Genomic DNA, 26,730 nt, shown 5'->3' with positions numbered 1-26,730 from the left:
GTGTCTCTTCCCCATCCCCAAACTACGTTTCAGTCCATGCTAGAATCAGCCCTATTTCATTACACGTATGGATAAAACATCTGTGTAAATGTGTTTTTATTTTCCATTTTCATTTCGTACAGTCACATATATACTCTGCATAACCGGGGCCATATACATTAAACAATAAACACAGCCATTCCTCTTGTCAACAATACCCTCCCAAAATACAAACCCAATGTACCACTTCGACCCTCCATACACCCTTTCTTTCGCCCCCCTCCAACTTTCCTTCTTCCCTCCAACATTCCCCTCTACCCTACTTCCCTCCCCCTCTATCACTCCTCTCTCCCAGTACACTCCCGCCCTCCCTTCCTTCTCACCCTCCCTCCTGTCCTCTCTCCCACCCTCTCTACCCCTCTTCTTCTAGCCCTCTACTCCTCCCTTCGGTGTATTTCTACTATCTATTAATATATTCAGCTTGTCCTATTTTTACAGTGAAATTAAAGAGCAACAGTATACAAGTGCAATCCGCGTTACTATAAAATCTAACACATACTATATATCCCCCCTCCCCCCTAACACCCCACCTCCCTTCCCCCCCCCCCCGACTTCCAGAGCCCGTTACGGTATAGAATAAAACATCTGAAATACCATATTTTGGCTTGGGCAGACACCATTGAAAACCAGCTATGCTAGGTATGGAACACTCTGCACATTCATAGTATGTTTAAATCGAGTATTTTAAGTCAATTTGTAAAGCTGAGTCTTACTTGTTTTGATGACTATCAAGGGAGTTGCTAATAACAAGTAAAGGCCTGTATGATGCTTCCTCTGAATATTATATTAATGTGTTCCATTTTAAAAAATGCTTTCCCTTTTTGATTTGGTAATTGACAAATATTGGGTGATAACTAATTATCCCTTTCTTTATCTCTACAGGGAGCGGAATCATACCCATCTTGTGTACAAAATCTCTTGTATGTGAAACTCTTCTTATATATGAAAAAGTTCTCAACCATCTTGTGTATGAATTAGCAGCAGGTTGGTAATATATTAAGTATAGTATGTATATCATGTACCCAAAATTAATACTTCAGAACTTCCTAATTTTCAAAGAATGCACATTGACTTTCTTCCTTCCATTATTTGGTATAGGGAAACACGCACAATGGTCCATGCTGAAACGTTTTCCTCGTCCTCTAACTCGAAACGAAGTTGTTGGTCTAATTTTCCGCTTAACAATCTTTGGCGCTGTGACCTATTTACAATTAAATGGATGGTAGATGCAATTGACCCAACAAGGAAGCAAAAAGTAGAAGCCCAAAAAACAGGTAATAAATATTTTAAAGATAAATGTTATATAATAAGGAACAGAAAGCGAACATTATTTTTTTGAGCTGCTGAGTTCAGAGTGGGAAACCAACTGATTTGAGTTTGCCTATTCGTTTATTTACTTGCTAGTTTGCTAAACTTGCTCAGCATCTTCATCTTCTGACTCTGGATGTTGTGCGACTGAATAAAAAACAAATTTCACAAGGTTTAAAAATAACCAAATATAAGTAATCCCCTGGTTACAAGCATTCCCTTAGCAAATGTTCAAAGTTACGCGATAAGCGCCTCCTAGCATTTGCAAACAAGGCTGGAAACTATGAATCGTGCAGCACCATGGCAATTGTTTCGCCCTTACAAACACTGCAGAGGCTCTGAAATATTTGTCCTGCATGTTGCTGGCTGAAGTGGAGCTGCTGAGGGGCGGATCCGGCCCTCCGAGGCTCCGTTTGGCCCTCCACAGGCCTCCCCCAGCCAGCCGGAGGCCAAAATGGAGCTTCTGGGAGTTAGGGTTAGGATTCGCTCTGAGAAGCTCCATTTGGTTAGCGACCTGGTAGGCAAGGCCTGTGGAGGCCCGAACGGAACTCCAGAGGGGCACATGTAACTGAGGTGGAGAGGAGACTGCTTACCAGATCTTCCCAAGGTAAGTAACCCAGTGTAGTGGGTGGGTGGCAAGGGGAATGCAGTTGTGTGGAGCATGAGGTTTTCAATGGGTCGGGAGGCCTTGGGTGGTCTTAGGCAGGTGGCCTGTTCCATCAGCTTCCTCCCCGCATGGCCTTTCCCACCATGAAATACCTCATGGGCACTTAAACGAGCCTCGCATTATATTAATGAATGCGTGGGCGAAAGGAGGGAGTGATCCCGTTCAAGGTACAAGTTTCACTCCCACAAATCCCGCAAAGCCCTTAAAACCTGGCTATTCCGACAGGCCTGGGGCTAAAGAGCTTTTGCCTCCCTTCTCGAATGGTATGGTTGTTGTGTTTTTTAAATTGTGTATTGTTTTGTTTGTCTTTTTATCCCCTGTTTGTACCTCCTTTCCCTGACTGAGTTGTGAGCCGCCCTGAGTCCCCTTCGGGGAAAAGGGCGGCATATAAATGAAATAAATCCTAAATCCTAATCCTAAATCCCAGGTTTACGAATGGAATGGGTAGGCTCCATTCCATTCATAACTCGAGGACTACCTGTAATCATTATGCAGACAATATATATACATACAAAGCATAGAGGAAATTCAGTTTCACACGGTTTTTTAAAAATTGGGGCTATTATAGTCCCTGTGACATATCATCATATTCAGTAGACACTTGCCAATCAACATAGTTCAATTTCTAAGCCGCGATTTTGTGAGTAATGCATAGAAAATTTGGGCACCCAACGAGGCTTAAATCTCAACCTCTGAACCCAGAAAATAGACACAAATCACATGCTTTTTTTCAGAGAGGTCAGTTAAATGACTGGTTGCCACTCTTGCCTACATTAGTCCATCAAGTAACTGCGGTGGAGGAGAATTAATTATTTTGCAGTTCATGAAATAGAGAAACGTTATTGAACTCGGTGGTACCGACTTGTGAGTAGCCTGTGTAAAATTATCCTTTAAAGCTGACACCATCTTTGTTCGTAATTATGGTAATAGTTCTAAAATAATGGAGTCAAGCTATTGTTTTCAGCTGTATGTGTGCTCTCCATTAATAAGAAAATAAGAAAGAGTTCCCTTAGCCCGTGCAGAGAAATACCGTATTTCACCCATATAACCCGCGGGTTATATGCGGTTTTTTACATGCACAGCGCCCCCCCTTGCGGGTTATATGCGTGGGCGGTGGTATGCGGAAAATATTTTACACGATCGGAGGCTTGCACAGGCTTCTTTCCTTCCGTTTCTTCTTCCCCCACCCCCGATCTCAGCTGTTTCCTTCTCCTCCGTTCCTTTCCTCTTCCCCAGCTTGCGCAGGCTTCTTTCTCCGTTTCTTTCCCCCACCCCGATCTCAGCTGTTTCCTGCTCCTCCGTTTCCTTTCCTCTTCCCCAGCTTGCACAGGCTTCTTTCTCCGTTTCTTCTTCCCCACCCCGATCTCAGCTGTTTCCTTCTCCTCCGTTCCTTTCCTCTCCCCAGCTTGCGCAGGCTTCTTTCTTCCGTTCTCCGTTTCTTCCCCCCCCCATCTCAGCTGTTTCCTTCGCCTCTCCGTTCCTTTCCTCTTCCCCAGCTTGCGCAGGCTTCTTTCTCCGTTTCTTTCCCCCCCATCTCAGCTGTTTCCCTTCTCTCTTACTCGCGCGGGTTATATGCGTGGGCGGGGTATACGAAAATATTTTACACGATCCCGAAAACCCGCGGGTTATTTGCGTGGGCGGGTTATATGGGTGAAAATACGGTAATCTGTTATATTGAGACAGGACTCTTGAAAGACTCTTTCCCTGCATTAGCTTTTTTCTGGATATATGAAATTAAGGGAGACTCACTATAGCTATTGTGTTACAAAGCCCTCTATAGAATGTTGCTTGTGTGAAATGTTCTTTGTTTTTCATCCCAGATCTTTATAGCTAGAGAATTATTTTCTCTTCCCCCGGTGGATTGAATATATCATTCTGAAAGTTGTCTACATATTTTGAAAGAGTTTCTAAAATGCTGTTTAAAGGCATACAAGCAATAGCAGCTAGACTTATATACCGCTCATAGGGCTTTCAGTCCTCTCTAAGCGGTTTACAGAGTCAGCATATTGCCCCCCACAGTCTGTCCTCATTTCACCCACCTCTGAAGGATGGAAGGCTGAGTCAACCTTAGCCGTGAGATTTGAACCGCTGAACTGCAGATAACGGTCAGCTGAAGTGGCCTGCAGTACTGCACCCTAACCACTGCGCCACCTTGGCTCCTAATACAAGATGTCACATGGCTGTGTCGCTTAGCAATGACAGTCCCCATTAACATCGTAACGTGAAGAATTTACATTACAATGCTTGGTTTTCCCTATTGGCTTTGGCTGTAGAAAGACATGCAGGGAACATATAAAATCACAGTTATGTGACTGCATCTTGCTTCAATGTGCAGAACTTAAGAGGACCAGTTGTAAGTGCCCTGCATTCAGCACCGTCATACATTGAACAGTCTGAAACGAATGGATGGGTGCAATCTAATGACTACCTGTAATGTGTATGACCACCCGTATGTTATGACTGCAAGAGCCGTGGTGGCGCAGGGGCTAGAATGCAGTATTGCAGGATATTCTGCTAACTGCCCCAACGGTTTGATTCTCACCGACACAGGGTTGACCTCCTTCTGAGGTCAGTAAAATGAGGACCCAGATTGTTGGGGTGCAATATGCTGTTCTGTAAACCGCTTAGAGAGGGCTGTAAAGCACTGTGAAGCGGTATATAAGTTAAGTGCTATTGCTATGCTCAAATGGAACATTTCTCTAGTCAAAAGGTATTATTAAGACAAGATTAAAATACATTTGAATAACCTTTGATTATCCTGGACAGACACGTCAAAATATTATTATTAAACAGCAAGCTGGCTTTGTTTTCAGCAAAGAGATGGTACAGTCACACAAATGAAACGGGGGCATTATTTTTTCAAATTCCTAATTCACGATGAACAGAACCTTCGCATTCCTTAATAGCAACCTTGCTGACATATCTGAAAAGATCTAATGAGGTCATACTGCTGAACGCTGCCTTTTTTATAACAGGCAGAAAAGTTGATGAAGCAAATAGGTGTGAAAATGTGAAGGCTTCTGAATATGAGATGAGCATTGCTGCACATCTGGTGGATCCTCTTAGTATGCACGTAAGTGTTCTTCGTCTTTTTCATATGTAAAAATGTTACGTCTTGGGGCAAAATGTTCACATGGATGCACATGTGCTCATAGTGGAACTGTATTTTAATTGAATTTTTCTTAATTTTGGGAGTAAATGGACATTGTGGGACAGACACGTGTGTCAACTTTTATTACAAGTATTTATACTTATCATATAGGTGCAAAATCCTAGGACCCATTTCTTTTTTCTCATTCTCCCAATATAGACTGTTTTTAATAAGTATGTAATAAGGTTCCACCACAAATGCGCGTACGACAAAAGCGCGTGTGACTAAACCGCGGTGACAAAACCGCGCCGTCAAAACCACGGAGACGAATGAGCGCTGAAGCGCGCCGACAACAGCGCGCCGACAGAAGCGCGCTGTAACATAACCCTAAACCTAACCCTAAACCTTACCTTAACTTAAATCGCGCTTCTGTCGGCACGCTGTTGTCGGCGCGCTTTTGACATCGCGGTTTTAGCGCCGCGGTTTTGTCGGCGCGCTTTTGACGTTCGCGGTTATGTCATGCCACAAGTAATAATACTAGCAATCACACACACTTCAGAAACTAAATATTATTTGATAGAATGAATACATAATGGCTATTTTCAGATATTGGAGCATAAAATGGTATGCATGTGCAGCTAAATCGAAACAGCATTGATTTTTGGGGATAGTGTGGAAGAAGGGAACAAAATTCTGTAATGACAATTTTTACGTTCTTTAAAATCAGAACTGATCATTGGCTAATACACATGTTCTTGGACTTTTTTGTCTATAGGTTATTTTAACATTGTATCAAGAGTTTTACTTTCCTTCAGTGAATGTATGCAGTTTTACATGAAACCCCGTGCTTCAAAATTGTATTTAGTGTTCTCTTTGTACTCTTAAAGACTGAATTACGGTAATTTCATCTTGTTCGTAGGTTAATTCATTGTATGTTGTATCTATATCATGCTCAAATATGAGTATTTCAAGCATTGGGTGTAAGCACCAAGCGTGACCCAACAAATGTGCGAACGTCAAAAGCGCACCGACAAAACCGCGGCGCTAAAACCGCGATGTCAAAAGTGCACCGACAACAGCGCGCCGACAAAAGCGCGCCGACAAAAGCGCACCGACAGAAGCGCGATTTAAGTTAAGGTAAGGTTTAGGGTTAGGTTTAGGGTTAGGGTTAGGGTTACAGCGCGCTTCTGTCGGCGCGCTGTTGTCTGCGCGCTTCAGCGCTCATTCGTCGGCGCAGTTTTGTCACCGCGGTTTAGTCAGGCGCGCTTTTGTCGTTCGCGCATTTGTGGTGGAACCAGCACCAAGTACTCAGGTACCTAAAAATTAGCACACTGACAATATCGGTATGATGTTTTTCTTGGAAAAAATACTTACGTTGTTGCAATTAGTTATCTCAAAGATTGAAATCCTCTAGGCTACATTGGAAAACAGCAGTTTACTTATTAACATCTACTCAGTTTAACCCCAAGAATTCCTGGAGAGAGGAATGGTCCAAGGTGCCTTTTAATGGCCTGTGATTCATTAGTGATTCATCTACCAAACCATCTGATTTCGACCTGCCTCGCTTTGTCTGGTCAAAATTGCGTAGAATTAGTTTGATCCTGGAAGAAGTGCCCTCTGCCCCGTGTCAGTGGAAGTGGAAAGATTCCCCTTGTTGCAGTTGTGGTGCTGATGTGCAGATTATAAAACGTATTGTGCAATTCTGCCCACGATGTGCGTTGTCTGCTTCCCTAAAAGATCTCCACGATGCAAAGCCAGAGACGATCATTGCCTGGATAGCTGAATTGGACATCCAATTATGAAGCCACTGCCATACCCCCCCCCCCAATAGTAGTTTTACTTATAATTACATGGGTTGTATGTGTGTGTTTGTATGTATGTTTTCTTCTGTCATGTTCTCATACGCTAAATAATGTTACATATAAAGAATTTCACATTCTTGGATGTATTGTAGCTATAGTTTAAAATATCTTAAGAGTTTTAACTTCTATGACTATAATACTTGTCAATAGTAAAAGAGCAGGTTGGATATTAAAACTAGGTTGGCGCAGTGGTTAGGGTGCAGTACCGAGGTGGCGCAGTGGGTAGAGTGCAGTACTGCAGGCCACTTCAGCTGACTGTTCTGCAGTTCAACGGTTCTAATCTCACCGGCTCAAGGTTGACTCAGCCTTCCATCCTTCCAAGGTGGGTGAAATGGGGCGATATGCTGACTCTGTAAACCGCTTAGAGAGGGCTGAAAGCCCTATGAAGCGGTATATAACTGTTATATAACTGCTATTGCTAACTGCTATTAGGTTGTTTATTATTAATAATACATTTATACTAGTAAGAAGACTTATTTATTAGTGCTCTCCTGACATACTGCTTAAGGCCAACATCATATTTTTTCAGAATCAGTAAAAAAAGAGCAAAAACAATCACATGATATATTATATAAATGCATTCAAATCCTCGCAACACTAATCTACCTTAGCCAGCATCAAGAGAGTAAAGTCACAACTTCTGCAATATATTTTGTTTTATTTTTCTTGTTTGATGAGATGCATGATTAATATACAAATGGCTTTAAGAGTCAATATAACTTTTATCTTTATCCCTAATTTGAGAATATAGCTGTTTCACTGATGCCAGCTCAGTAAAAAATTTTATCTTATATTTTTGCTTTAGGTAACATGGAACGATATTGCAGGCTTAGATGAGGTTATTACAGATCTGAAGGACACAGTCATTTTGCCAATCAGAAAAAACATCTGTTTCAAAACTCAAGACTTCTACAGCCACCCAAAGGTAAATGTGAAGAAGTCCAAGTTAATGTTTTTAGAAAACCATAATAGAATTTCTCAAGGACAAAAGATCAAGTTGTATTAAAAAAAACAACCCAGTTTTACAAACAAACTTAGAAAGATCACTTGAACTTCTCCCCATTTATAATAAACTATTTTCACGGAAGATTAATTCAGAAGCGGGAAAAGTAGAGATTTTCTTCCAAATCATGTCATTCCGGTTAAATATATAACATTTATGTCATTTTATAATATTGCTTAGTATCTCACTCTTCAATTTAGAACGAAATTGATAGCATGGCTTAAAGGGCAGCAATGTAAAATAAGTAGTAACTGACAGTGCAGAACCTTAAAATAATGTCAGCGTGAATAAAATATTTAATTTGGGTAAATAAGCTCTTTGTGCCGTGACCCGTCAAAAGCGCGGAGGACAAAATCGCGCTCGACGAAAGCGCGCATGTGACGTCATCACAGCGTGACGAAAAAAATTAAAAATTGAAATAAAATTAAAATTAAAGCAAGCCGATTCACATAAAGGTAAGGGTTAGGGTTAGGTTAAGGGTTAGGTTAGGTTTAGAGCGTTAGCGTTAGGTTTAGCGTTAGGTTAAGGGTTAGCGTTAGGTTTAGCGTTACATTAACGGTTAGGTTTAGGGTTAGATTTAGGGTTAGGTTAAGGGTTAGGTTTAGAGTTAGGTTTAGGGTTAGGTTTGGGGGGGTTAGGGGAAGGTTTAGCTTTATTTTTACATTTATCGATCACAGCGCGATGTTTTCGTCGCGCTGTGATGACGTCAAATGCGCGCTTTCGTCGAGCGCGATTTTGTCCTCCGCGATTTTGTGGTGGAACCCCTTTGTGCATCCTGTATGTCTTTTAATAGATAGGAAGAAAGTCTATTAAGGCTCTGCCTAGCTTAAAATTCAGAATCATTATATTTTCACCACCTGAGTATTTTTGTGCCTATACAGCTTGTTTCTGTCCCTCCGAGTTTTGTACCGTTGTAATAATTAATGGGCAGATAATTGTCAGGATTTTATGGCATATGAGAGAAGCTTATACACAATAGTGCTGATGGAGAGACTTTTGCAAGGAGTTTTATTAACCGCGGCGTGCAGATAAGTTTTCCCGTGTAGAATGGCAATACATTTATTAACAGTATGTTTTTGGATTTCAGGAGTGCTGCTGTACGGCCCTCCGGCGGCTGTGGTAAACCTTGATTGCCAAAGCTACAGCAAAGGAAGCCGGTTGTCGGTTTATTAATCTTCAGCCCTCAACGTTGACAGACAATGTTATGGTGAATCCCAGAAGCTGGCAGCGGCGGTGTTCTCCTCTGCTGTAAAGCTCCAACCCTCCATCATCTTTATTGATGAAATAGGTAAAGTGGAATTTTCTACACTTTTGAACATATTACGTTCACATTTTTTAAAAAGCTTCATGGTCTTCCTCCATTAGTTTGGGTTGCATGAGATTAGTAATATTTAGTATTATCAGTAGCAAAACAACAGTTTTTCGTCACTTATAACAGTGTTTCCCAACCTTGGCAACTTGAAGATGTCCGGACTTCAACTCCCAGAATTCCCCAGCCAGCGAATGCTGGCTGGGGAATTCTGGGAGTTGAAGTCCAGACATCTTCAAGTTGCCAAGGTTGAGAAACACTGACTTATAAAGCCCTTCATGGTATTGGACCCTGGTACTTGAGAGACCGCCTGCTGCCAATTACCTCCCAAGGACCCGTTAGATCACACAGGGCTGGCCTCCTCCGGGTTCCGTCTACTAGCCAATGTCATCTGGCTACTACCCGGGGGAGGGCCTTCTCTGTGGCGCTCCGGCCCTTTGGAACGAGCTCCCCGCAGAGGTTTGGACCCTCACCTCTCTCCAGGCCTTCTGAAAAGCCGTTAAAACCTGGCTGTGTCGGCAGGCCTGGGGTCGATGAGTTTCCTTTCCCCTCTCGAATCGTGTGGCTGTTGGTTGTTTTAATTCCCTGTACTTTTTGTTGTAGTTCTTGTGTTTCCCTTCCCCTCCTTTGGGTTTGTGCGCCGCCCTGGAGTCCCGCTTTGAATAGGGCGGCATATAAATAAAATGAACCTTGAATCTTGAACCTTATAGAATCTTTTTGTTTTCTTTTTTAAAGGAAGCTGCTGTTTAATTTGAAACAGCAGTGTTCTACTGCTATAATGTTATAGGTGCATTTAATATTTAAAGAAAAATAAAGGCCTTTCCTTTGTCTATTTGGATTCATGTAATGGATAGAGCAGCATCATTTTTTTCATCCCATCAGCAGAGCATATATCCAGTATGAAATTCAAAATCTTGTCTTAGATACTATATGGATTTTAAAATAAGATAACATTGATTTTTATCCCGTCTTTTATTATTTTATAATACCTCAGGGCAGTGAAACCTACATATATCCCTCCTATTTCCTATCGCAAAAAGCTGTGTGCGGTGGGTTGGGCTGAAAGAATCTGGCCCAGCCACCCTGTCAGTTTTGGTTCCACCACAAAACCGCGTCCGACTAAACCACGTCCGACTAAACTGCGTCGCTGACATCAACAGGGCGACAACAGCGCGGAGACAGAAGCACGCTGTAAACCCTAAACCTAAAATTAACCCTAAACCTAACCCTTAAACCTAACCCTAAACCTAACCCTACTCCTTACCTAACCCTAAACCTAATCTAACCCTAAACCTAACCCTAAAGCAACCCTTACCTTAAGTTGAAATCGGCTTGCTTTCAAAGCGCTATTTAAAGCGCCCTTCTTTCTCCGCGCTGGCTGTTGTCGCCCTGTTGATGATGTCAGCAACACGGTTTAAATCGGGCGCGGCTTAGTCGAGCGCAGTTTTGATGGGTCATGGTCAGTTTTCACACCTACAGATGGGACTAAAATTCACAGTCTCCTGGTTCTAAGCCAGCACCTTAACCACTGCACAACACTGACTCTACATTTACCAAAGACACATTTAGTTCTTAACTCAGATATATGTAAAATTAGACATGACACTTATGCTTAAATCCCGGTAATGTAATACTTAGCTGGAAAGACATATCACTGGAACAAGCCAATCCTATGGCAAAAATAGTTTCTTTCTCACCTCATTACAGTTAGTATAAAACAGCGGCCCCCAACCGTTGCGGCTTGGCAGTCTGACCGGGGGGGGGGAGCAGCTGGGCTGCGTGAGTGGCGGGCTGGTTCACAAGCACGCATCTTGCATGAGCAGCGAGCCAGTACACACACACGGCCCACACACACGGCCCAGGCCACCGCTTGTACAAATTGACTTAAAAGACCGGCAAGGAGCTCAGGCAGGTGGGTGGGCCTTCCGGAGCAGCGTACCAGAACGGTATCCAGTGCTCCGGGCAGGCTCCAGTACTCCCGTACCGGGGCGTACCGCCTGCAACCCACCACTGATGGCCTCGATTAATTCATTACCCAAGACATATAGCTTCATACTCTAGAAATATACTCAAATCCTGGTTTTGTTTTTTTAAATTCAGATTCTTTTCTACGAAGCCGTTCAAGTTCTGATCATGAGGCCACAGCTATGATGAAAGCCCAATTCATGAGTCTCTGGGATGGTCTAGACACTGATTTTAATTGCCAAGTGAGTAGCAATTATTGTTTGTTTTGAAACAGTCATGCAATGCTTATAAAATGTACTTTCATTGCTTAGATGATCTGTTATAGGCATTTATGAGCAAGCACTGTGGCATATAAAACATGTCAGCTTGAGAAATGGAAGCGCAAAAAGATGGTTTGTTCATTTATTATTTTTCTTTCCTTCAGGAGATCAGTGTATTCTACATAGTACTTCTTCTTTAAACTTTTTCCACAAGAACCACCCTATGAGATTATGCTGAGAGACCATATTCTCCAAAATCACCCATGGCTAAGAGCTAGAAGCTGGTCTCCCAGGTGCCAGTCCAACATTATAAGCCTACACTATACTGTGTAACAGGAATTTGAAACTTTTTTCCAGGCTAAGAGTGCATCTGCTGCCTTACTTGATATTTTTAGTTTCATATTCTTGCTTGGATGAGTTGTGCTCAGAAGAAATCTTCTCTCATTCTGGTAAAACCTACCTGATTCAGTTGAGATCAATATCTCAGTAGCTTCTCCGGTTAAGCAACGTGGCATGGTTATTTTCTAACCACAAAACGGTGTGATTGGCTGAGAGTCAGAGTGAAATGAGGTAAAAGACATCCAGCCAGCTTTTCAAAGAGAAGGTGGTTGAATTGCAAACTACTTTTTAAAATTTTTTCCACCCAATCTAATCTAGTGATAGGAGCCTTAAATGTCAGTACCTACGTAAAAGTGAATCCATGCATTTGAGAACCCTGTTTCTTTATCTCTAATCATTTCATGAGAAATGGAGGTGCACTAAAGAATAATTTAGCTACTTCCCTTTTTCAGTTGGGGAGTTTCTCTTCTAAGTGATGCCACCATATGTACATACTCTGCTCACATATTGTTTGTTTTTGGTATTGCACCCCCTTCCTATGATGTAAGCCGCCCTGAGTCCCCTCAGGGAAAAGGGCGGCCTATAATTCCTAATAAAATGTCTATTAAAAAAAAATACTCTTAAATAGCACGTAGAACAATATTATTAAATAACCTTTCTGAACAACTTCAAACAAGATGCATTTTATTCTATAGTCCAAATATTTGTCCTGTTTATTTTGTACAATTGTCTTGCTACATACTGTACAGCATTAAAAAAAGGATGGTGAAAAAAAAACACTTGAAAAAATCTTTTAAAAAATAGAATAAGAATATTCTCTTTTTCATGAATGAAACGAGTTAACCTACATTTCTGTGTGTGGTTTTGAATTCCCTTGGTTTAAGAAATGGTAGGATAATTTAAAATAATAGTGACATTCTGAATATTAATATTAAGCAAAAGGAGGTATTATTTGGATTTGAAAACTGCTTTTGTATGTCTAAAACTCTTTTAATCTAATAATTGATTATAATCGTTTGTTTGACGATGCTCAAATAAGCTTTAGGCAAATTCAGGATGGATAAAGTTCCATTTCTGTCGCTACAAATTATTTGGGGGTAAAAATCTAGAGCTATGTACAATTGATCACAGTTTCTTAAATGTGTTTTGTTTCCATATGCAGACAGTAGCAAAATTACTAACTTTCAACATATTTTAGATGCAGTTTGTAATCATGTACTTTGGAATCAGCATTTATAAACACCATTTTGTAATGCTTCTCAATTAAACGTGGGATTGTCTAGATCGGTGTTTCTCAACCTTGGTGACTTTAAGCCCTGTGGACTTCAACTCCCAGAACTCCCCCAGCCAGCATAGCTTTAAGTCCACAGAACTTAAAGTCACCAAGGTTGAGAAACACTGGTCTAGATAAACATCAGATTTATTCAGATAAATTATGTCCTGATAATATTAATGGGAAAAAACATTCTTCAACAAAATAGGGCCAATTGTTTGTGAGACATGGCATGTCAATATTTATGTATTCATCAAGAATAACTCTTCCTTGTCCTACATTACATTTAGGTGATAGTGATGGGAGCTACCAATCGCCCCCAGGATCTTGACACGGCAATTATGAGAAGAATGCCTACAAGGTTTCATGTCAATCAGCCTGTAAGTTGACTAAAATGGCTCGACACAGCCTTCTTCCTAAGGCTCAGAACTTTTGGTGCCTAGGCAAGACTAAAACTCGTGGTCTCCTTGTCTCTAGCCTAGTATTTTAACACTACCTTATACTAGGATCCAAGGTAGTTTATCACAAAGAAAACAACAAGCAAAATAACACAAGCTACATATTATGAAATGCTAGTTAACGGAGAGAAGAACACAATTACTTGAAGATGACCTACCAAAATTTGGGCAATCTGCTTAGAATGTTTCCCTTCCTATTTCTGTGCCATCAAATATTTCCCTAAGGTGATATGAGATAGGTTGTTCCTTGTGGTTCCACCACAAAACCGCGGACGACAAAATCGCGCTCGACGAAAGTGCGTACGTGACGTCATCACAGCGCGACGAAAACATTGCGCTGTGATCGATAAATGTAAAAATAAAGCGAAAACCTTACCCTAACCCCCCCAACCTAACCCTAAACCTAACCCTAAACCTAACCCTAAACCTAACGCTAACCCTTAACCTAATGCTTAACGTAACCCTAACGCTCTAAACCTAACCTTAACCTAACCCTAAACCTTATGTGAATCGGCTTGCTTTAATTTTATCTTTATTTCAATTTTTAATTTTTTTCGTCGCGCTGTGATGACGTCAAATGCGCGCTTTCGTCGAGCGCGCTTTTGTGGACCGTGGTTTTGACAGGTCACGGTTCCTTATTAATTTCACAGGGAAGAGAGCAATAACCTGCTTCTGAGCTATGTAGGGCTTTAAAACCAGGACAACAAATTATATTTTCCTCGGAGACTTAATTATTATGTCGTGAAGATTGGACCTAATAACTTAAGTTTGAGATAGGAGTTACTGTCACACCTATGGAGTTTTTGCTTGGGTTGTAACTTCCATGCACTTTTCAAAAACCTTTTAGATCAGCAGTCCCCAAACTTTATGGCTCCGTGGACCGGCAGCGGCGGGAGAAGGGGGTAGCGATGGTTTCACATGTTCAACCTAGATTCCACATAGGTGCAAATGAAACTTTGCGTGCTTGCCTTCTGCTTTCGCGGCCCAGTTCCCAACAGGCTGCGGGCTGGAAGTGTCCCACAAACTGAGGGTTGGGGGAGCCCAATTTTAGAGGATGTGACCAAGAGAAATCAGAAATTGCCATACCTGTTTTCTCTAGGAAATTGGGGAGGGGGGGGGGGGGCATGGCACACACATAGAAAGGAATTTTTTTTATAAAGCTTCCATGTTAATTTAGCAGGGGAAACAACATTATTTAAGAGCAGCTATACTTACCTCTTGACTTAAATCAGTTTCTTGCTCATCTGAAATCCAACCGGCCTTGGGATAAGTTTCAGCTTTTTATTCAGTTTCCTGTTCTTTATAATCTGTTTTAAAATTGGTGGTATCGTGCTGTTTATTCTGCCTTTTTGATTTGTATTTAATTTGCCTTTTGTATCTGTGTTGAACGAAGTTCTGGAAAGACTGTGTGTGTGTGCTGAGGAATTAGCAGCAAGAAAAAAACATATCCAAACACAGCTGTGTTTGGATATGTTTTTTCTTGCTGCTCCAGACTTAATTTCTGACTGACCTCTCCCAAATGGGCCTATGACAATTCACCATGGCTGATTTGCCACACAGCCAACTTGCCACGGCCAACTCCTTTCAAGACAACTTGCCATGGTCATCTCACTGCAGGACAAGAGTTACACTAATATCAAAGAAATGGTGAAATAGACGTGGCACGACAAACCGCGCTCAACTAAGCTGCGCCCGATTAAACCGCGTCGCTGACGTCATCAACAGGGTGACAACAGCCAGTGCGGAGAAAGAAGGGCGCTTTAAATAGCGCTTTGAAAGCAAGCTGATTCAACTTAAGGCAAGGGTTAGGTTTAGGGTTAGGTTTAGGGTTAGGTTAAGGGTTAGGTTAAGGGTTAGGGTTAGGTTAAGGGTTAAGTTTAGGTTTAGGGGTTAATTTTAGGTTTAGCGTTTACAGTGTGCTTCTGTCTCCGCACTGTTGTCGCCCTGTTGACGTCAGCTACGCGATTTCGTCGAGCGCGGTTTAGTCGAACGCGGTTTTGTGGTGGAACCGAAATAGAAGCATTAAAGGAAGGATGCAAAAGGAGGGACAGAATGAAATGTGAATGGCAAAAATTAAAATAATTTTTATTTATTTTAAGTATTTAAATAGAATTGTTAAATTGTCCACAGCAAGTTGTCCCACAATGAGTTAGCCATGGCGAGTTGTCCTGTAGCAAGTTGACTATGGCAAGTTGTCCCATTCCCTCTTAAATAACTTTCAACTATCTTCCATTAATCCCTCTTATCAAAGGATTTATTCTCTCACGAGTGCTTCTTCCAGAAGCAAAGAGGAGAGAATAAAGAACCTGGGTGCTATTGAGGCAGGAGAATGAGGACATTTGCTTGAGAAGCACTTGGCATTTGATGATGGAAACTACCTTCCCTCATCCGTGCCTTCTCTGGGAGATCCAATGGTACAACAAGGAATCTATAGCAGAATAGCTTTTTTTTAAAGGCATCATAATGTTGTAAGATTATCACTTTAAAATGGTTGGGTCATTATTCCTGTTTTGTATTATAACACATTTTCTTTCTTTTAATTTAAAGTCACTAAAACAGAGGGAAGCAATCCTGAAACTTATTTTGAAAATGAAAATGTAAGTTGGTCTTTTTTTGCACTATAAAGTAAATTATTTTGTATTCCTAAAACGGTGTCTCATGATTGTAGACAAATAGTTTTTGCAAGCTCTTCTATCATGGAGGTTTTAATCCACTGTAAATGACTCACTTAAAAGATAAAATTTTTGGCTCGTAGACTTTCCCCAAACATGGATTGTAACAAAATTTTGCTCAATAGTCATATATCTTTAGAAATCGTATTCCTACTGGTAAAATGTTAATTTATTCCAATTTATTGTGTGTCCATAATATTCACCATATGGTTGGTCCCCATATCAGTTGACCTTTCATATTATCTGCATATTGTAGCAAGAGCCGAGGTGGCGCAGTGGTTTAGGGTGCAGTACTGCAGGCCACTTCAGCTGACTGCTATCTGCAGTTCGGCGGGTTCTAATCTCACCGGCTCAAGGTTGACTCAGCCTTCCTCCTTCCGAGGTGGGTGAAATGAGGACCCAGACTGTGGGGGGCGATATGCTGACTCTGTAAACCGCTTAGAGAGGGCTGAAAGCCCTATGAAGCGATATATAAGTCTAACTGCTATTGCTATTGCTAACTTTGCTTCAGTTTCTGCTACCTGCTACCATGAATTTATGTATGTATTTACATGCATTGTATATAGTTGTCTACTCAAACTAGTGGCTAACCACATGAAAACAACACAGATATTTCCCAACTTACAACTGTTCATTTAATTACGGCTCGAAGTTACAACTTTGGAAAAAGAAACTTGAGACTTGCATTCACTATGATGGCCATTGTACCAACCCCAGTTGGTAGCCCTTGCAACCAGTTGCAGTGTCCTGCAGTCCAGCCGAGGTGGCGCAGTGGTTAAATGCAGCACTGCAGGCTACTTCAGCTGACTGCAGTTCGGCGGTTCAAATCTCACCGGCTCAGGGTTGACTCAACCTTCCATCCTTCCGAGGTGGGTAAAATGAGGAGCCGGATTGTTGTTGTGGGCAATATGCTGACTCTGTAAACCGCTTAGAGAGGGCTGAAAGCCCTATGAAGCAGTATATATAAGTCTAACTGCTATTGCTATTGCTACAAGATCACAAGTGCTAATGTGCTCAACAATTGTAAAGGTGAGCTGGTTGCCAAGTGTCCGAAATATGGCCATGTGCATGGAATGGTCGTAGAGCCATTGGAACTCTGTAACTGGGTTCTAAATAGCTTTTGGACGGGACTCCATCATATCTTCAAACAATTGCTAAGCAACCAAATCATTAAGCAAGGACTGCATGTAGAATCTCTTGTAAATGAAAATGGCTTCCAGAACAATTATGCAAAACATCCAAGTTAGGACATAACAATTTATCAGAGCCATTTCACTAAATCGCTATTAATAATTTCCAAAATCACAAGGTGCCCATCAATAACCAAAATGTCATGTTCAGGTATAATATATGGAGATTTCCTAATTAATATAGCCATTCTGGTTCTTGTTGAGTTGAGTTGAGTTTATTGGTCTTGTATGCCGCCCACTCCCGAAGGACTCCAGGCGGCTTACAATAAACAAAGGAAGGGGATAAATAAACAAAACAACACTTTAAAATACACAACATTCACAGTTACCCTGGGGCTGGATATTTCACAAGCCCCCCCCCCCCCCCCCGGCCTGCTGGAGCAACCAGGACTTAGTGGCTTTGCGGAAGGCCGGGAAGGTAGTAAGGGTCCGGATCTCCACGGGGAGGGTCATTCCAGAGGGCTGGAGCTGCAACAGAGAAGGCTCTCCCCCGGGAGTCGCCAGCCGACATTGGCTGGCAGATGGAATCCGGAGGAGACCTAGCCTGTGAGATCTGATCGGTCTATGGGAGGTAATTGGCAGGAGGCGGTCTCTGATTTTCCATAAATAAGAGTCTGATAAACCAATGTCCTTATAAGTAATTTGTTTCGTGACCCGTCAAAACCTCGGGGGACAAAATTGCGCTCGACGAAAGCGCGCATGTGACGTCATCACAGCGCGACGAAAAAAATTAAAAATTGAAATAAAATTAAAATTAAAGCAAGCCGATTCACATAAAGGTAAGGGTTAGGTTAAGGGTTAGGGTTAGGTTTAGAGCGTTAGCGTTACGTTTAGCGTTAGGTTAAGGGTTAGCGTTAGGTTTAGCATTACGTTAACGGTTAGGTTTAGGGTTAGGTTAAGGGTTAGGTTTAGGGTTAGGTTTAGGGTTAGGTTTGGGGAGTTTAGGGTAAGGTTTTCGCTTTATTTTTACATTTTTCGATCACAGCGCGATGTTTTCGTCGCGCTGTGATGACGTCAAATGCGCGCTTTTGTCGAGCGCGATTTTGTACTCCGCGGTTTTGTGGTGGAACCATTTGTTTTTAAAACAAAATTGAATATGACAAATTATTTGATTCTATTTCAGTCTGAGCTATTCCTTGTTGTTGTTTATGAGTTCATTCCGTGGCCCTTGGGGGGTGCTGTTTTTTTCTTCTCTGACAGGTGGACAGGCGTGTGGATCTCCTTGAAGTGGCCAAAGAAACTGATGGGTTTTCAGGAAGTGACTTGAAAGAAATGTGTCGCGATGCTGCGCTCCTGTGCGTCAGGGAATATGTAAATACTGCATATGAAGACAGGTACTTCTGTTTAATGCCCCAGAAAGGCTTGATACCTAGAAGCCAATTTGCTTGTGGAGGGGGGGGGGGTTGTTTACGGAAATGGATTCTCCTAGCCTAAAGAGTGGGTAAACTGTTTGCAAGAATCAGGAAGGGATTGAAGAGCCGAGGTGGCGCAGTGGTTAGGGTGCAGTACTGCAGGACACTTCAGCTGACTGTTATCTGACACTTACAACTGGTCCTCTTAAGTTCTGCACATTGAAGCAAGATGCAGTCACATAACTGTGATTTTATATGTTCCCTGCATGTCTTTCTACAGCCAAAGCCAATAGGGAAACCAAGCATTGTAATGTAAATTCTTCACGTTACGATGTTAATGGGGACTGTCATTGCTAAGCGACACAGCCATGTGACATCTTGTATTAGGAGCCGAGGTGGCGCAGTGGTTAGGGTGCAGTACCGCAGGCCACTTCAGCTGACTGTTATCTGCAGTGGTTCTGCGGTTCTAATCTCACCGGCTCAAGGTTGACTCAGCCTTCCATCCTTCCGAGGTGGGTGAAATGAGGACCCAGACTGTGGGGGGCGATATGCTGACTCTGTAAACCGCTTAGAGAGGGCTGAAAGCCCTATGAAGCGGTATATAAGTCTAACTGCTATTGCTAACTGCTATTCCTTCATGTTTTCTTACTTTATGTAGCAAGATGGATGTGCTCTTAATTCATGACTAATTTGTATGGATCTGAAGAAGTGAGAATTACATGAACGTCACATTGCAGAGAATTTCAAATGTGCATGTCAGCCCTGAAGCCATTTTCATAGCTGCCGCAGCAAGGCCTCTTGGAGCTGTAGAAACATGAGCGGGGGGGGGGGGAGATAAGATAGCTGGGGCGGATGTGTAGCCAAAATAACATTCTTTTCCATGGGAGCCAAGGATACTCTACCAGGTGTTGGAGGGGCATGGACTAGAGCCAGCAGGAGTTGTGACCTAATTGGGCCATGTGATGGACGTGTGACCTGGGGGCAAGAATTTGGGGTTTTGATTTGAGTGGGGAAAACCTCTGGCCCTCCAGAGTCGAGTTTTCACCAGCTGTGCCAATATGACATTCCTAATAAATTCATACTTGGAGGCAATTCTAGGCCTCGGGGTTTTGATTGCTTTGGGTCTGTTACTTGGGGCCCCGAGAGTGCGAGTATCTGGTTTAAATTACTGCGAAACACCTCGAAACAATTCTGAAGCGGTCAAAATGCTTCCAACTTTCATTGTTTGAACGTGAGAACAACTTGTTTCGGACTCAACATTTGGGATGGGCTGGTTGGAATTGAAGCAGGTTTCATACTTCTAGATCAGGGGTGTCAAACTTGATTCCATTGAGAGCCACATCAGAGTTGGGTTTGACCTTGGGGGGGGGGGCAAGGTGGGCATGGCCAGCTCGAACACACTCATGTCTGTGGTGGCCCGAGCGCTCTGCTAGTGAAAACGGGGTCCTGAGCTCCATTTTCGTCTGCAACAGCCTCCTGTAAACCTCTTTGGGTCTGTTACTTGGAGCCCCGAGAGTGCGAGTATCTGGTTTAAATTACTGCGAAACACCTCGAAACAATTCTGAAGTGGTCCAAATGCTTCCAACTTTCATTATTTGAACGCGAGAACAACTTGTTTCGGACTCAACATTTGGGATGGGCTGGTTGGAATTTGAAGCAGGTTTCATACTTCTAGATCAGGGGTGTCAAACTTGATTCCGTTGAGAGACACATCAGAGTTGTGTTTGACCTTGGGGGGGGGCCAAGGTGGGCATGGCCAGCTCGAACTCACTCATGTCTGTGGTGGCCCGAGCGCTCTGCTAGTGAAAACGGGGTCCCGAGCTCCATTTTCCGCCTGCAACAGCCTCCTGTAAACCTCTGCCAGCAAAAATGGAGCTTGGGGGGGCCACACATGGCTGTCCCAAGCTCCATTTTCACTGGTAGAGGCACCACAGACCAGTCCTTCGCTGTTTCCAAGACTCCCCCACAGGCCGAATCCAGTTCACAGGCTCCTTGCTCTAGATTACTCCCAAATAGTGGCGTGATACATAGCATACTCTGTCTCTTTTATTTTATGAATTGTGCTTTTTACACTTTTTCCCGTTGTTATTGTTTTTTTTCTCCTACTTCCAGCAATGACGACGATGAAATCCGTCCTGTGCAACAAAGGGACTTGCATCGAGCCAGCGAGAAGATGAGGAAATCGAAGGACGCGACGAATCAAAATGTTCTGATGCATGTTAGTTTAGATTAAGGTTACCCGTAGCTTCTTTTGCGACTAGTAATTTAAATAGTAGAAGTCAATTGAAAAGAAAAGAAAACGCCCCCCATCCTTTTAACAATTGTTTCTGGGATTGTTTTATATTCTGATACCTAAGTTATTGAAACCTAGTAATTTTGCAGAATTGGGATTGGGTCCGTGTGACAAATCATGACAAGGAGGGATATAGTCTTGCTTCAACCAATGTCCTTGTTGCAGCCTTAAAAATGTCTTGGTAGGTTTTCGCATGGCACATGGTTGCTCTGAGAGGGAGAGCAGAGCCTATGTATATATGTATGAGACAGTGTATGTGTGTGTGTGTGTATGAATGATGTGTATGTGTAGCCACCGGTTTTTATATAGAGACATAATACGTAGAAAACTTGAATATGAAATCCATTCATTGTTTTTCTTTTTACTTACTATCTGGATCGAGTTAGATCACGGGGTTAAAATAATAACTGCACAATTCCCTAATGCACAGTCAGAAATTCTGCTTTTTTTGAGGGAGTCAGGGAGGTGATGGTGTGTGTATCTGTAATGTAGGCAAATTCTCATTTCTTTGCATCATAACTAACAGTATCCACATGTGCCAATGATCTAAATATAATGTGTGCAAGTCTCATGAATGTTTTCATCTTGTACGATCCTACAAATTGTATTCCTTTTAATACCTCTATATAATTGAAGCTTACTATTGTAGGCAGAACATTAAAAACTATAGGTTGTTAAATGTTTTCTTTTATTTCTGAATTGTAACTAATGTCCTTTATTGAATTACTGGGCATAAATGTTGCCATTGGTAAATTTCCTTCTTTGCTGTTCTAAACATTCAAACAGCTCTAAGTAGAAATCACAAAAAGTATAGCATCAAGGACAGTGGCTTTCAATTTTAGTTCAATTTCTTTCTATAAGACAGGGATCTTGCAGAGAGTAGGAAATCATCCTATTTCATGTTCATTATGAAATAATAATAGGGAAGATTGGAATAATGAGATTTGTTTTCTGAAATTCATTCACTGTTGTGTCTCCTCCACCCCAAATTCATATCTCTGCACTAATTCTAGGTATACGTGTAAGCTTCTTTTCTTTGGGTATAGAACCAAAATGTCTTTTACAGAACATGCCCTAACTAGAATGATTTACTTTTGTGTGTGTGTGTGTGTGTGTCCTTTTCAAAATGGAAAATCTTTGGCCAAGGAAAAAACAATTCATTTACTGTTAAATAAGGCAGATTTTGTCAAATGAAATATTTTTTTTAAAAAATCCATCCAAGTCAGAATATTTGAGATTAAGAACTGAGAGGGTAAATGTATATGTGATGATCAAACGCTTTTGCATAATGGATGACATTAAATCAAAATGGCGGGGTGTCATTCCTCCATTTAATTTTCCTTTTATCACTAAATCAATCACATCCAATCCCCTTGTACATATCTGAGGTATGTATCTGAAAAGAAAAATACTTGAAAAATATCTATGCTTCTGGACACGCAGCTCTGATTTTCAGCCATACATGTAAATACAGATTGAGATATCAGTAAGTCGACCCTTTTAAAGTCATTTACCCAAATCTCCTTTGCAATATTAAAGCTTAGGACAAATTCCTTAGGTAAATTGTGGCAAAGTACTTGATTTAATTCTTCAATTAAGCCTTTCATTTTAATGAGCTTTATTGTATTCTGATAGTAATTCCTTGTTCATGTCTCAAATTTTATTCTACTTAATTTCAGCCATACCTCAAAGTTTAAAAAAAAAAAAACTTTATCTAACCGTTTCATTAAACTGCTGTCTCTTTCCAGTATTTTCTATGGCTTGTAAATCAATGTCACACGGTGAGTCTGTTGTATCTCATGTTCTAAACATTTATGTCTATGAATACTTTTTTGCCACAACAGCAAAGCTAGAGATCAGTTCTTGTGACCAAACATATTCATTTTAAGATGTATCATTTCACCTCCTAATTTTCATAAGCTCAGAATAGTCCCATTTTAAGTTTATAGTAGTATAAATCATACTTGGTTTCTCTCTCACTGAGTGAAACAACTTTATCTTTTTCTCTTTAAGTGGTTTATTTGCAAGAGGGAAAATGATTCCAGGTGTGTTTTAAGGACGCTGGTTAGGATCCAAAGATTGTAGCAGTTCAGGAAATTTCAGCAGATGTTCTTTGCGCATGAGGTCTCTCGAGATTTTTTCAAACCTTGGTCAATACTTCTGATGTCCTTTGTCACTGTATTTAAAACATGACTTAAAATCTCATGCTTCTTTGCCTTCCGGCCCACATCATTCCAGCAGCAAATATTAATTTAGCATAATTTAAACTTGGGAAGTAAGGAGCACCTGAAAATGTTGAATGAATTTCTCCTCAACTTGTCTGAGAGGTAATAAATGTGAACAATCTCTTTAATTCCTAGGACTAAGATATTTATTTCACCAGACGTATTGCTATATAGTAGTGAGATATAGATTTTTATCACCCTCCTTGGTCACTAAGCTCCATTAGCTATTCCTGGGACATAGCTGTATAGTTTTATAATGAAATATTTATCTGCATTTATAGACTAAAGAGCAGTCTTTTCTTATACTCATTCTTAACTAATGATCAAGAATGGAAATTATATTTCCATTCTTGATAGTTGGGGTCCAGTTGTGGTGATAGAAACTTCCCATTGAAAGTTCATAGCAACTTCCTTCAACGGAACAATTTTATTTGTGATTTCCCAGCAAATAACTTGGTTAGTCTGTAGCACCAAAAATAGCCGTCTCTTTGTATCTTTATAGTTCCATGGCATAAATTTGGATATTCAACAGCCCAATATAAAATTATTTGATTTCCAGATGAAAATATTAGTATATTATTTTGGAGAAGAGGGATATGGGCTTGTTTATAAGATCAGCTGATTTAAGAAAATTCATGGAAAGTTTCTTGTCTGCTCCTGGTCTGCCCCTACAAAAGTTTTTCAAGGACTAAGGGATGTTTCCTGAGTAAGATAGAATGGATTCAGAAGGTTCTTCAAAGAATTCTACCAAACAAAACAGAAGCGTTGAGTCAACAGTGTTGACTTCTTCTTACTTCCTTGTTTTAAGAGCCATGATTTCAGCAGAGCGCCTTACTATATAATGGAGCCATGTTGATGCCATTATGTTACTTTTAGCTCTTCCCACGTTCAGATAAGCGCTTACTGAATGTTGACTCTGCGCAATCAAGACGGCTCTTGAATAGTTACAAACAACTCATAATGTATTTTTACAGTTGAGGTTGTTCTTCTTTGTGCACTGTTCTAAAATTATATTCCAGTCCCATCATTGGCTTGACTTAGCACTCGCTTTCACCTTGTGAAAACGAATGTTTCCTCCTTCCATGTTGCAGTTGACGTGGTACGTTAAAGCTCCGTGTGGAACCCCAATGCCTGCAACTAGTTTGAAAGGTGGAGATAATATATTTACTAATATTAAGCATACGTGTTCTCTCTCTGGGGGTTCCCGTTTCTTGTTTAACGTTGTGTGATTTTGGATTGGGAGTGGGGCCGTTCCGCTGTTCCGTCACGGACACCATGTCTATAGTTGTGTCAGGTTTATGTGTCATCCTATTTTACTCATGAGAGTAAAGTTAGTCCACCAAGAGTTTTGAGACTCCAAAATCCAAGCCACAAGCTTTGTAATTTGGTACGTTTGTGCTTTTATTATTGTCATTATCAGCATGTGGGGCCTCCACTGACACAAAAGAGCATAAATACCCTGTAAAATAATAATGGGTGTAGGAATATTTAAGGGTTCTTTTCTTAAACCCGAAAACCCATTGACAAAGCTGAGCTTGATAATGAAGCAATAAATGTGACATGATCATGGCAAACCATTTAAAATGTTTTTTTTTTTAAAAAAAATGTATGTTTTTTCACATGGTTTTAAGGATCAAGTACATACATGTATTCTCACTGCAGTGGCTAAATTTAATGAATAAAAAAAAGATGAGTCAGCCTATTTATTATTTAGGTTCGATGTTCATTTATTTTCTGAGGAGATACTTTGCTGGAGGAAGTACGAGGAGTCCTCTACTTACAACCACAATCGAGCCCCAACATTTCTGTTGCTAAGTTAAGACATTTGTTCAGTGAGTTTTGTCTGTCTTTACATCCCTTCTTGTCACAGCTGTGACATTTGTTAAGTGAAGTTTTCCCCATTTTATGATATTTTCCCCACAGTTAAGTGATTCAGTGCAGTTTGCAAGTTGGTAACCCAGTTGTTAAGTGAATCTGGCTTCTCCCCCTGACTTTGCTTGTCAGAAGGTCGTAAAAGCCGATCACATGATGACCCCTGGATGCTGCAACAGTCGTAAGTATGGATCCGTTGACAAGCATCTGAATTTTGATCAAGTGATCGTGGGATGCCCCAACGTAAGTGCGAAAAATGGTCATAAGTCCCATTTTTCAGTGCCGTTGTAACTTTGAACAGTCAGTAAATGAACTGCTGTAAGTCGAGGACTACCTGTATGAAGTTTTTTCCCCCCCCCCTTTATATCTAGCAGAGAAACAGGGTCACTGCAGCAGGCTTTCGGGTGCCGTATGCAACTCCAGTCATTTCTCACTTTAGCCATGCTTGCTAAGACTAGAATTGGTTTAATTCAAGATTATGAGAGCTAAATTGTTCCAAGACATCTTTCCCTAACTCGGTATCTTCTAGAACAGGGGTCTCCAACCTTGGCAACTTTTAAGCCTGGCAGACTTCAACTCCCAGAATTCCAAACCTGGCTGTGGAATTCTGGGAGTTGAAGTCCGCCAGGCTTAAAGTTACCAAGGTTGGAGACCCATTCCAGACTTCAACAACCACAATAACTGGTATTATCCCAGACACACTCCGTCCCTTTCCTAATCACTACATTGGACATCCCACTGGAAGTGATTTTGTGAGAATGGCTGGTCCAAGGTCCCCCCTCCTCCTACCCTCAAGCTGGTTTTGTCCCTGAGGTAGATCAAGAGTTTATGATCATCTGGTTTCTAGCCCAATGCCTTTAACCACTAAATCAAACTGGCTGTCAAGGACAGATACTCCTTGACGTACGACCATAATTGAGCCCAAAATTTATGTTGCTAAGCGAGACACTTGTGAGTTTTGCAAGTGTTTTACAAACTTTCTTGTCACAGCTCTTAAGCAAATCATTTCAGTGGTTAAATTAGCAACATGCTTGTTAAAGTGAAGCTGGCTTCCCCATTGACTACTTGTCAGAATGGTCACAAAAGCAGGTCCCATGACCCTGGGACACTGCAACCGTCATAAATATGAACCAGTGGCCAAGCCTCCGAATTTTGATCACATGGCCATTGGAGATGCAACGGTTGTGTGAAAAACAGTAATAAGTCATTTTTTTCAGAGCTGTTATAACATCACTAAATGAACTGTTGTAAGTCTATCTACATATTTACTCAAATTTGTAAAGAATCACTGAATTCCTCCTTTCTAGCAAGAGCATCCAAGTCTTGTGTTTTTTAGACAAAGTAACTGTTCAATTTTCCTGATATACGATACTGACAATATATTTTTTGGGAGAAAACTTTGCTAAATGTATGTAGAACTACATACACTTGTAGAACGACTGCAGACTTTCTGTAGCATCCTGGCTCTTGACACAATTTGAGGACATTAAGATGAACGAGCAGATGCCAGTTTTGGACGTTTTACCACATGCAGAAAAGTGAAAGGCAGAAA

At 41.2% G+C, this 26,730-nt stretch overlaps 1 protein-coding gene across 1 annotated transcript; it reads left to right on the top strand.

Moving 5' to 3' along the window:
• Nucleotides 1-1,150: 1,150 nt before the first annotated feature.
• On the top strand, nucleotides 1,151-25,008 carry ATAD1 (ATPase family AAA domain containing 1). The gene is given in 15 exon segments (XM_032231915.1): nucleotides 1,151-1,174; nucleotides 1,176-1,242; nucleotides 1,245-1,307; nucleotides 4,985-5,017; nucleotides 5,020-5,087; nucleotides 7,773-7,842; nucleotides 7,845-7,892; nucleotides 9,058-9,092; nucleotides 9,094-9,169; nucleotides 9,172-9,258; nucleotides 11,380-11,486; nucleotides 13,407-13,496; nucleotides 16,122-16,175; nucleotides 18,637-18,770; nucleotides 20,901-25,008. Coding segments are annotated over 15 exon segments (1,077 nt in total). The 3' UTR covers nucleotides 21,022-25,008.
• Nucleotides 25,009-26,730: the final 1,722 nt, after the last annotated feature.

The sequence above is a fragment of the Thamnophis elegans genome, chromosome 15, assembly GCF_009769535.1.
Source record: "Thamnophis elegans isolate rThaEle1 chromosome 15, rThaEle1.pri, whole genome shotgun sequence".
Lineage (NCBI taxonomy): Eukaryota > Metazoa > Chordata > Lepidosauria > Squamata > Colubridae > Thamnophis > Thamnophis elegans.
The sequence above is the reverse complement of the archived record's forward strand: the minus strand, read 5'-3'. Positions and strand labels throughout refer to the sequence as shown.